At 33.5% G+C, this 11,313-nt stretch overlaps 2 protein-coding genes across 2 annotated transcripts; both read left to right on the forward strand.

The window, feature by feature from the left end:
- The first annotated feature begins 1,248 nt into the window (after positions 1 to 1,248).
- Positions 1,249 to 3,923, forward strand: LOC140808374 (uncharacterized). Its single transcript, XM_073165485.1, has 2 exons — positions 1,249 to 3,121; positions 3,913 to 3,923. The coding sequence occupies exons 1-2, from the start codon at positions 1,249 to 1,251 to the stop codon at positions 3,921 to 3,923; spliced, it is 1,884 nt and encodes a 627-aa protein (XP_073021586.1).
- Positions 3,924 to 5,947: 2,024 nt separating this feature from the next.
- LOC140831763 (protein LIFEGUARD 2-like) lies at positions 5,948 to 7,559 on the forward strand. Its single transcript, XM_073195517.1, has 4 exons — positions 5,948 to 6,415; positions 6,549 to 6,662; positions 6,825 to 6,982; positions 7,100 to 7,559. The coding sequence occupies exons 1-4, from the start codon at positions 6,166 to 6,168 to the stop codon at positions 7,304 to 7,306; spliced, it is 729 nt and encodes a 242-aa protein (XP_073051618.1). The 5' UTR covers positions 5,948 to 6,165; the 3' UTR covers positions 7,307 to 7,559.
- The last annotated feature ends 3,754 nt before the right edge of the window (positions 7,560 to 11,313 follow it).

Below are 11,313 nucleotides of genomic sequence, written 5' to 3' on the forward strand. Positions count from 1 at the left end.
ATTGGTCCACAAATATCACCCTGAATACGTTCAAGAAACATTGGTGATTCAATTTGGATTTTGGCTTGTGATGGTCTTATAATAAGTTTTCCAAGAGAACATGCTTTACATTGAAACTTATTATTCTGAAAGATCTTCTGGTCTTTCAGCGGATGACCATGTGTATTTTCTATAATCATTCGCATCATTGTTGACCAGGATGTCCTAATTGATCATGCCAATTGGATAATATTGAAGAATTATCAACTACCATGTTTGATTCAATAAGACTTATATGTGTATAATGCAATCCAGTAGGGAGCATTGGTAGTTTTTCAATCACATATTTCTTTCCTGATTTATATGTGATAAGACACATATACTTCTCATTCCCTTCATTCATTGTTTGAATATCATACCCATGGGAATATATATCATTTAAACTCAACAGATTTCTTTTCAATTGTGGTGAATATAAAGCATCATTGATAAAAAAATTTGTATCATTAGGTAACAAAATTGTGATTTGCCACATCCTTTAATCAAGCCTACAGTACCTGATATTGTATTCACCGTTGTTTTTGTTGGTTTAGTTCCAAGAGATATCTTTTATCTCGGAGGATAGTGTGCGTTGTACCACTATCGGGTATGCAAACTTCAGCTTTGCTCATAACATTTTCCATATTTGAACTTCAAAAGAAAAATATGCAATGAAATAAAATTACTGGCAATACATATTTAAATATAACACATATCATAATTATACAATAAGACATTATTATATTGCTCCAATAAGACATTATTATATGAATACATGAAAAATAAATTATTGTACATTTATATTCTACCATTATATTGTTCATTTTCAGAGAAATCATTGAGAAAATCTGCAGCATCAATATTTTTCATTTCTATCCCACCAACCAGAGACGGATTGATATAAGGGCTGTACTGGGCTGTAGCCCACCCCATTTTCAAAAATTTAGCGACGGTTTTTCAAAACGTCGCTAATATTTGCGACGGTTTGTACAACCGTCGCCGATGGGGATCGGCGACTGTTTTAATTATACCGTCGCTACTAGCGACGGTTTATTCAAATGTGAATAAAAACAGTCGCTATTAGCGACGGTTTTTCAAAAAACAGTCGCTAATGGCGACGGTTGTTCCAAAACCCGTCGTACATCCGTCCAATCAAGTCCAGACCATTTATAAGGATGAGACCAAATACATTTTATTCTTGTTTAAGATTATAACTTGAACTATTTGAAAATGGAACATCAATCTGCTGCAAAGAAAGGAAAAACATTGATATCTTCTTTCTTTAAGAAGAGAGATCGTCAAGCTAGTGAAGATACTTCAATTCCTACGGTCCTTACAATGCAACATCAATCCAGTGAAAGTCTTCTATTTCTCAATATCCAAATTCCTTCATGTTCCTCTCCTAGAGACGATCATCAGTCTTCGTCTACTTTTATTGAACGAGATCCGGGAAAAAGAAAACAGATATGTGAATATCATGTTAATGTACGAGATGAGATAAGACGTTCATATCTAAATATGGGGCCTTATCAACCAGATATGTTGGAGTATCCAGGTACGAAATTTGGAAGCCAGAATCGTCGTTTTCAGAAAAAATGGTTTCAGAAATTTTATTGGTTGGAGTATTCGCCTTCAACAAATAAGGCATATTGTTTCTATTGCTTTCTTTTCCTGAATGATGTTAATTCATCTAATATCTCGGCATTGGTCAATGAAGGATTTGACAATTGGAAAAGGGTAAACCAAGGAAAAACATGTGCTTTTCTTTCCCATATTGGTTCTGCAGCTTCTTCACCTCATACTATGTGTGAGAGAAGGGCTGAAAATTTGATGAGGCCCTCACAACATATTGATAAAGTGATGCATGCACAATCTAAAGAGGAAAAAGAGAAAAATCGTCTGCGTTTGAGCACCTCAATTGTAGCTGTTTGTTGGCTAGCACTTCAAGGTTGTGTTTTTAGAGGTAACGATGAATCTCTATCTTCATCTAATCGTGGAAATTTTCTTGAATTGGTGAAGGCTTTTGCAAAAATGAATATAGAAATTGATGAAGTTGTGCTTGAGAATGCTCCAAAAAATGCCCAATATATCGCTCCAGAAATTCAGAAAGAGATTTTACATATTATGGCCAATAGAGTACGAAAGATGGTTCGTGAAGAAGTTGGAGATAAATACTTTTGTATTCTTGTTGATGAAGCCCGAGATATATCTAAACGAGAGCAAATGGCCATTATATTGAGGTTTGTGAACAATCATGGGATTTTGACAGAAAGATTTTTTGCCATCAAAAGTGTTAGTGACACTACCTCAATGAATTTGAAAAATGAGATATCAAATGTTCTTGTTCATCATGATCTCCATGTTAAGAAAATCAGAGGCCAAGGATATGATGGTGCTAGCAATATGCGTGGAGCCTGGAATGGACTTCAAGCATTATTTCTCAAAGATTGTCCCTATGCATACTATGTCCACTGTTTTGCACATCGTTTACAACTGACATTGGTTTCTGCAGCTAAGGATGTTAGTGTTATTTGGGAATTTTTTTCTCATTTGGACAATATTGTTAATATTGTCACTTCTTCTACTAAGCGCATTGCTGAATTACATACTGCACAAAGAAATGAAATTGAGTATATGTTGTCAATTGGAGAACGTGATTCTGGAAGTGGTGCAAACCAGATTGGTAATTTGCAACGAGCAGGAGCTACTCGTTGGAGTTCTCACTATGATTCGGTAAAAAGCTTGATAGGTATGTACACTGCAACTTGCAAAGTTTTTGAAGTTCTCAGTGATCATTCTCCAAATGGAAGAGCTAAGGCTGAAGTTCGGGGGATTTACAGAAACATGGCAAGCTTTGAATTTGTGTTTATTTTGCACTTAATGCATAAAATTATGAGAACAACAGATACTCTTTGTCAAATTCTTCAAAAAAAATCTCAAGACATTTTGACTGCTATCACATTTGTCACTACTACCAAAACTTGCCTTCAAGAATTTAGAGAATGTGGATGTAATGAATTTCTTCAGGAAGTTAAAGTTTTTTGCTCAAGAAATGAAATTGATGTGCCTGATCTTGATTGTCTATATAAGATTGGACGTTCCTGTCGGCAAACTACAATAGAACATCATTACCACTTTGATGTTTTTAATGCAGCAATAGATTTCATTTTGATGGAGTTAAATACTCGGTTCAATGAGTCATCGGTGGAACTTCTTTCTCTTAGTACAGCTTTAGATCCTAAAAATTCATTTGACTCATTTAACAGTGATGATATTTGCAAGCTTGCGAAGAAGTTTTATCCTGGAGATTTCACAGATCAAGAAATTGTTACTTTGGAGTATGAATTGATACATTATAAACTTGATGTGATGCAGAATTTAAAGGTTTCTACATTTGTTGAGTTGTGTCAGCAATTGACCGAGAGTGGACGGTCAAGTGTTTATGTTATGTTGACTAGATTGATTCATCTTGTTTTGACATTACATGTGTCTACTGCCACTACTGAGCGAGCTTTTTCAGCAATGAAGCATGTGAAGACGGCACTTCGCAATAAAATGGAGGATGACTTTCTTGCCGATTGTTTGACACTCTATATTGAACGAGATTTAGCTAAACATATTGATGTAAATTCTATTATTGATGAATTTTATGTTTTAAAATCTCGTAGGGCACAACTTTGTTGAACGATATAATGTATTTTTTTAATAATATATAACTTATCATATTGAGTTCAAGCCCCCCTCAACTTTTATTCCTGGATCCGTCCCTGCCACCAACATATTGATCATTTCCAGAGAAATCATTCAGAAAATCAGCAACATCAAAATGAGTTGAATCACTCAAACGGTCACTGCGTCCAGTGAAGTTGGTCTCTTTTTCTTTCTCCTTTATAGATTCTTTATAGAGCTTGCAAAAATGCTCGGGGGCTCGACAAATACGAGACCAATGTCCTGGAGTGCCGCATCTGAAACAAGAACTTTCAAATCTTTTCGAGTGATTTTCATTAACACTCATGTTCTCATGATGTCTTTTCTGTGGGTGGTTCATGATGCCCTTTTGAGATGAGTTATAAAAATAACTATCTCTATTGTTTTCAAAACCACGGCCTCGACCACGATCACGTCCAAGTTCACGTCCACGACCACGACCTCGACCTCGACCAAAACCAAAACCTTGTCTCTGGATTTGATTTTGGTTTTCCAGGTTTAAATTCATTTTTACTTAGAGCATTTACTTCTGGAAATGCTGTTAATCCAGTGGGTCGGGACTGATGATTTCTCATTAGCAGCTCATTGTTCTTTTCCGCCACAAGAAGACAGGCGATGAGTTCAGAATATCTATTGTTGCTGTAAAGTTATATTTGATGCATGAAACGTGGAAAATGTTTTTTCAAGCATTTCTGATTCTGTAACCTCATGTCCACAAAATTTTAGCTGCGAGATTATTCGATACATCGCTGAATTATAATCACTGACTTTTTTAAAATCTTGGAATCTTAACATATTCCATTCATCACGGGTGGTTGGAAGTATAACTTCTCTTATATGTTCAAATCTTTCTTTTAATCATTTCCACAGAGCCAAGGGATCTTTTTCGATGAGATATTCATATTTTAAACCTTCATCGAGATGTCAACACAAAAATATTATAGCTTTTCTTTTTCTTGTGATGAACATATACCATTTTCTTTAATGGTCTCGCTTAGACCCAATGACTCAAGATGCATTTCTACATCGAGAGTCCATGGCATATAATTTTTTCCCGTGATGTCGAGCGCAACAAATTCGAGCTTTGTCAAATTTGACATGGTGGTACTAAAAAAATTACGATGCATTTTATTAGTTAATGAATATTGCAATATAAAGAAATAGATAAACAACAAGTACAAGCATTTGTAAAAATAAAGAAAACACACAAGGAGGATATTCTCCGATAAATACAAGACATGTGAGTATAATAACCAAAATAATTAAAATAACCTTGAGAAAGTAATCTTCTTTTTTCTTCGAAAAATTTGATGAAGAATAATTTTTAGAGAAGAAGAGAAAGTTGTAGTGATTGAATGTGTTAGTGAGATCATATTTATAGGGCAAAAACTAGTCGTTTTATTACCGTTTATGATCGTTGGTATACAAAAAATAAATGTATCATGTATTTGTATAATTTTATGGTAATAATATGATGTATATAATATTAGACATATTTAAATAATTATGTATATCATATCATATTATTATAATGATGTGTCATAATTTATTTTATTTAAAAATCTTATAGACTTTTATACTTGTCGTATCTCTTACCGGGAGTGTGGGATGTCGTCTTAACATCCTCCCACGATTTATAACAAGTTTTTGAAAAATTTATTTTTATTATTTCGAATAATAACATTATATTATATATCAAATATACACAATAAATAAATAAAAGTAAAATAAATATTATTATTTTTGTTACCTTTTTCTTCTGTTTGGAGCTTGGAAAAGTATGGAGGACTTTTAGAGCTTTGTGCTGATAACGTATTGTGAAAAAGTAAAATTTATGGTAAAAGGTAAAAATCTCAAACTCTCAAAATTTACCAAACAACACACTTTATAATATTTTTCTCTCTACTCAATTGTGAATTTCTTCACAAATGGTGATGCTATTTATAAAATTTCTTTACAAATAATCCAAAAAATAAAATACATCATTACCTACATCATCACATACTAATTTTCAATATTTATAACTCTTATTTTCAACATTCAAATATTCAATATATACATTTTAAATATTATTTTTCAGCAATAATAAATATTATTAAATTTAAAATTTTAATGCACGGAAGTATATTATACTAATAATTTATTGATTAGTTTTATGAAATGGACATAAGTTTTATCAAAGAGAACTAAGATGTCTCTGGAATCGTCTCGCTTAAGAATTAAAGGACTCCAACACGTATGTGCGATCATCCAACGCATGCTTGACCGGGACACCCTCGAGAAGGTTCCTCGACCCCTTTAACCTTCTTCGTTACCGAGCAACTAAGTCATCAAAAACCCACAAACTCAGCACCACACTCGAGGAAAAAGACCAAAATTCTTGAATTTTAAGCATCATCAATTTAGATTACGTAGTAGATATATAACGATTTGTTGAAGATGTGGGGTCAGTACTACCCGAAGGATGACGTGGAAACCGGCCGCCGGCCGCTGTATCCGATGATGATGGAAAGCCCAGAACTCCGTTGGTCGTTTATCCGGAAGATATACACAATAGTCAGTATTCAGTTACTTCTCACCATAGCTGTTGCTGCTGTAGTGGTTACCGTTCAGCCTATTTCACGTTTCTTTGCCACCACTGGGGCTGGTTTAGCGCTTTACATAGTTCTGATAATCACACCCTTTATCGGTATGGTGCTTTGTTTGTATGTTTCTGGCGTTTGGCTCGTTATTATTTTTTATTTTTTTGTGTGGTTGTGTTCAAGTTTCGATTTATTAGGTGGTCTGTTCTTATTTTCTTGGTGTGTGTTCTGGTGTTGCAGTGTTGTGCCCGTTGTATTACTATTACCAGAGGCATCCTTTGAACTATTTCTTGCTCGGGGTCTTTACATTGGCGCTTTCTTTTGCTGTGGGGTTAACTTGTGCATATACCAGTGGTAAGAATTTTTATTTTTGATTTGTAGTTATCATAGGAGAGATTCTGTCTCGATGATAGTTGGTAGAATATTCAATCGCTGATCAAACTCACTGTATACTATGATTTTAGTATTCTTGGTTGGGAATTATTTATCATTTGGATGATTTAAACCGGGAAACAGGGAAAGTTATTCTGGAGTCTGTTATCTTGACCGCCGCTGTGGTCGTCAGCCTGACGTTGTATACATTTTGGGCTGCAAAAAGAGGACAAGATTTCAACTTCCTAGGACCATTCTTGTTCGGAGCTGTTGTGGTGCTTATGCTGTTTTCACTGGTTCAGGTATGCTGATTCCCACTTGTTTAAATGGCCCCTGATTTTGATTCATTAGGAAATGAGGGATGGTGATTAGTAATTAACTGAACACCGATCGATTCGGCTTAACTTTTAAACTTGCAGATCTTTTTCCCTCTGGGTAGGGTGAGTCTTATGATCTACGGCTGTTTGGCGTCAATCATCTTCTGTGGGTACATCATTTACGACACAGACAATCTGATCAAACGCTACTCGTACGATGAGTATATCTGGGCCGCTGTCGCTTTGTATTTAGATGTCATAAACCTGTTTCTATCTTTGTTGACCCTTTTCAGAGCAGCAGAAAGCTAGTTAGATTATCAGTAGCTTTAGTAAATTCTAGAAACATGAAGCAAACTCTGATCCTAGGCATGGATGCGAAAGAGTTTTATTATAGCTCAAGAACACAAATCAACATGCATTACACACATAGAAAAGGCCTAGAACCCCAAGTGCTTCAGTACATTGTGTTAGAGTAGATGTCATGTAAGCCATCTGTTGGCTAGAGAATTTATTGACTCGGTTGTAATAAACAATCTTTATTTTAATATAATTCATTATTTCACGGTTTGTTGTTTATTTGTCTGAATACCAAATAAAGACTTTGATTATATTTTAATACAAATGATTCGCAATTCGATGTTAAAACTCATTTGTAAATAGTGTATGATCTAAATTCTTTCTTAATCGATTCAGTCGTCTAAATTGTGGATAAATGTCGCTTGAGCTCGAGACTAGCATATGTGATGATGTGTACCGCGTTATTGGTAAGAGCATAGATATGTCAAAACATTCAGATGAGTAGTCATATCATGATTATACCGTACTACCTTCCCTCGGATTTTCCAAGTGGTTATCATTTATCAAGATGATAAGTCTGTAGTTATGATTTTATACCATTAGTCCTTACGATCCGGGACAACACCAAGACTCTATATGCTAGGGTTGTGTTTTGACTCGTTTACCGACTCCAGGACTAGGAGGGTCAGAAGGTGGCGAGATTGGGTACAGTTGCGATACATGTAGAATCCAGTCATAGTAGTCGGGAATTCATCGCTCACCTACGAGTGTGGATATCCTAAGTGATCTGATGAAATAATAGTACATGGAATCTCTGGTCATGAGATGTACGTTAGAGAAATAGTTCTCCAATTGTACAAGCGATGCCACTATTTATTCTCAAAGATGTGTCACATAGTTCTTGAATTATAATGCAACCCTCGATGAACCAATGATTGCAGATTTGATCGGGATATATAAGATGAAGGGATCGTACGTTAATCATAATCGACTGGTTTTTGCAGGCACTATCAGTGATACTTAGGGAATCATGTGGCGATGCTATTTGACGCTTTTACCTTGATTCGATGGGTTTAATCAGTAATATGATTTCTGACATTCTCGTGATTAATTGTTGATACATAGAATGTGACAAATTAGGGTAAGCCCGAATAAAAGATTATGTCCTGAATCACAAAGAGTTGTGCATCACGGCTAGCTGTATCCCTGAATCATTGATGGTCACACAAGCACTAGATCATTTGTTCTCGTGGAGAGAATAAAATCAAGAAGTTGAATTTATATTATGACATAGTAAATTCAAGGAGTTGAATTTATGATAATTAAATTTTTATAATTGCAAAGTTTCCACGACTGATTTTGGAAGAAAAAAATAATTAAAATTTTGGATAATTGTATGATAATATTGCATGCATCAGATATTGATTTCTATCTGATTTCATTGGCCAAATGAAGCTAGCTTTCTATTTTATAAATCACTGTCATTAGAATTATTACAAGTTAATTTGATAGTTTAATTTAAATAATTTTGTTAAAAAATACATTCAATGAACTTGTTCACTTGAATTTATCAGATAGTAAATTCAAGAAATTGAATTTATGAATTTATAAAATTTGAAGAAAATAAATCCAAGTAGTTGAATTTATAAAATTTGAGAATTTAATTTATTAAACTCCAAAGTTGAGTTTATTAAATATTAAATTAAATATAGTGAGAAGTATGTTTAATAGGCTTGTAGGAGTACAAGTCCAACATACTAAATAATTAAAGTTTTTAATGGACTTTGATTAATTAATTAAACTAGTTGGACTAGTCCAATTAATTAATCAAGCTCATTAATATTAATTATGAAAATTATATCATGACTTGATTATAAAATATAGTAAATAAGCCATAACCCTAGCCACCAAGCAAACATCCACTCTCATGGTCACTTTCGAAAATTCCTCCAACTTTCCTCTCAAAATTTTCGGCCACATCAAAGAGTTTTTGGTTTGAGCCGGCTCTTAATTTTAATCTCCAACGTTGAAACTTTTTCTAAATATTTTAGTGTTATTTGGAAGATGTACAATCTTTTAGTCATGGACCTGATTCAAAGATTAAAGGAAAGAATTTTTCGAAGAAAGTTCGTAGAAAATATGTCAAGAACTATCGCAACTAATCCCAGAATAGTTAGAACCTAGTGAATCTTTCACCAAAGGTAAAAGTTTGAACATTCTATAAATGTTCAATTATTAGAACCATACGAGTACTCAAACAAATATATCTTGAATGTCAAGATCTAGATTTTTTTAAAACTTCCGCTATGTTTAGGCACGAGAAAACCGAGATCCAACGGTGGTATCAGAGCCAGGTTCTTTATATCGTATGGTTTTAAATCATATTGAATAATTTATTTCTAACCACACAAGAAATTTTTTTAGAAAATTGATACACCATAAAATTATATTTCTCCAGAAATAAAAAAAAGTTGGATCTGCCCGCCTCTGCTCGAGAACGTCTCGAGCACTGTGCTGATTATTGGGCTTGAATTGTTTGGGCTAAGGTGCGATTTTCTGATTTTTCAAAACTTTGGACAAAATTGATATTTTATGAAAATGAATTCAATTTATCTTTTGAAAAATTAATTTTTGGAAAATTAATAATTTTTTTGTAAAATAAATAATTAGCATATGATTTTAATTATTTATGGTAAAAATTAGTTTTACAAGAAATCAATTATTATTGAACTAATTGAAAATTAAATAAAGATGTTTATTTAATTTATTGAATTCTTTAATAACTGTGGTGGTTAGTAATAAATTATTAGATAAATGATTTATCAATTAATTAAATTGATGTTAATATTTGATATTAAATACATGAAGATGATCGAAAGTCTTGACCAATGTGTTAGGTGTACGTTAGAATATTTTACTGTTTTATTTATTTTGTTACCTTTTTATTTTATTAAAGTGGGCCTGGTTTATGACATGTTCTCATCCCATGAGATGTATCCCTTATGTGACATGCTATTTAAATGTAATTATTAAAAATAATGGGAGATCAAGACTGGAAGATGGTGGGCTCGATACACAAGATGAAGAAATGTAAAATATTGGAAGCTTTTGTACTAAGTTATATTTGTGTCGCTGTATTCATCTAGGTTTTGGGCCTAGATCCATTTCTGGCTCACATGGATCTAATAGTGTTGGCGATCAATCATCCTTATTTATTGTTGAATGTCATATTATGATATATATGCGATATATAGTAGTATGCATATGTGTATATTATTTATTAATATAGTTGCATGGATCCGACAAACATACAAATTTGTGGCACGCGACTTTGAATTAAAATGATAAGACAATTATAAAATTAAAATCCCTTATTTTGAATAAGATTCAAAATTTATATTAAACCGCAAAAGTAAAAATTAAAATACTTTAATCTATTCTTGTCTTCCATCATCTGTGGTTGCATGTTGAACGCTACCTGCGGACAGTGTCTGGCTCATATTATTCGGTAGGCCTAGACGTCGGAAAGCTGTGACTTCCACCGGACATATAATGTGAATTGAGTGGAACTCCCATAACTTCAGCTCATATTAGTAGGGGAACTCATGGCGACCGTTGGGTCGGTTTGACATGTGAAAATAAACGGCGTCATATTATTGGGCCCTTATTAAAAGTGAGGTGAAACATGCGGAGGTTGCAATATGCGGAGGTTGCAATATGCGGATTGTGAGGTTGTGACCTACAACCGAGTGTGCTAGGAGTACAAAGAATTGTATAAATCAAAGTCTTATAGTGGATCATTCTCAAGAGGAAGAAGGGGTGACATAGGAGTTGTTAATCTCTGAACATTCATAAATAAATTCGTGTCTATTTATTATTTATTACATTTAATTATCATTTCTATTGTTTTAAGAATGTATTATTGAAGCATTTTATGCGTTCTTCAAATATCAAAATATTGTTTACCAAATATTTGATAAAATAATTCAACCAAAATGTTTTTGCTTATTCACCTAGTA

This window comes from Primulina eburnea, chromosome 1 (genome assembly GCF_022965805.1).
Source record: "Primulina eburnea isolate SZY01 chromosome 1, ASM2296580v1, whole genome shotgun sequence".
Taxonomy (NCBI): domain Eukaryota; kingdom Viridiplantae; phylum Streptophyta; class Magnoliopsida; order Lamiales; family Gesneriaceae; genus Primulina; species Primulina eburnea.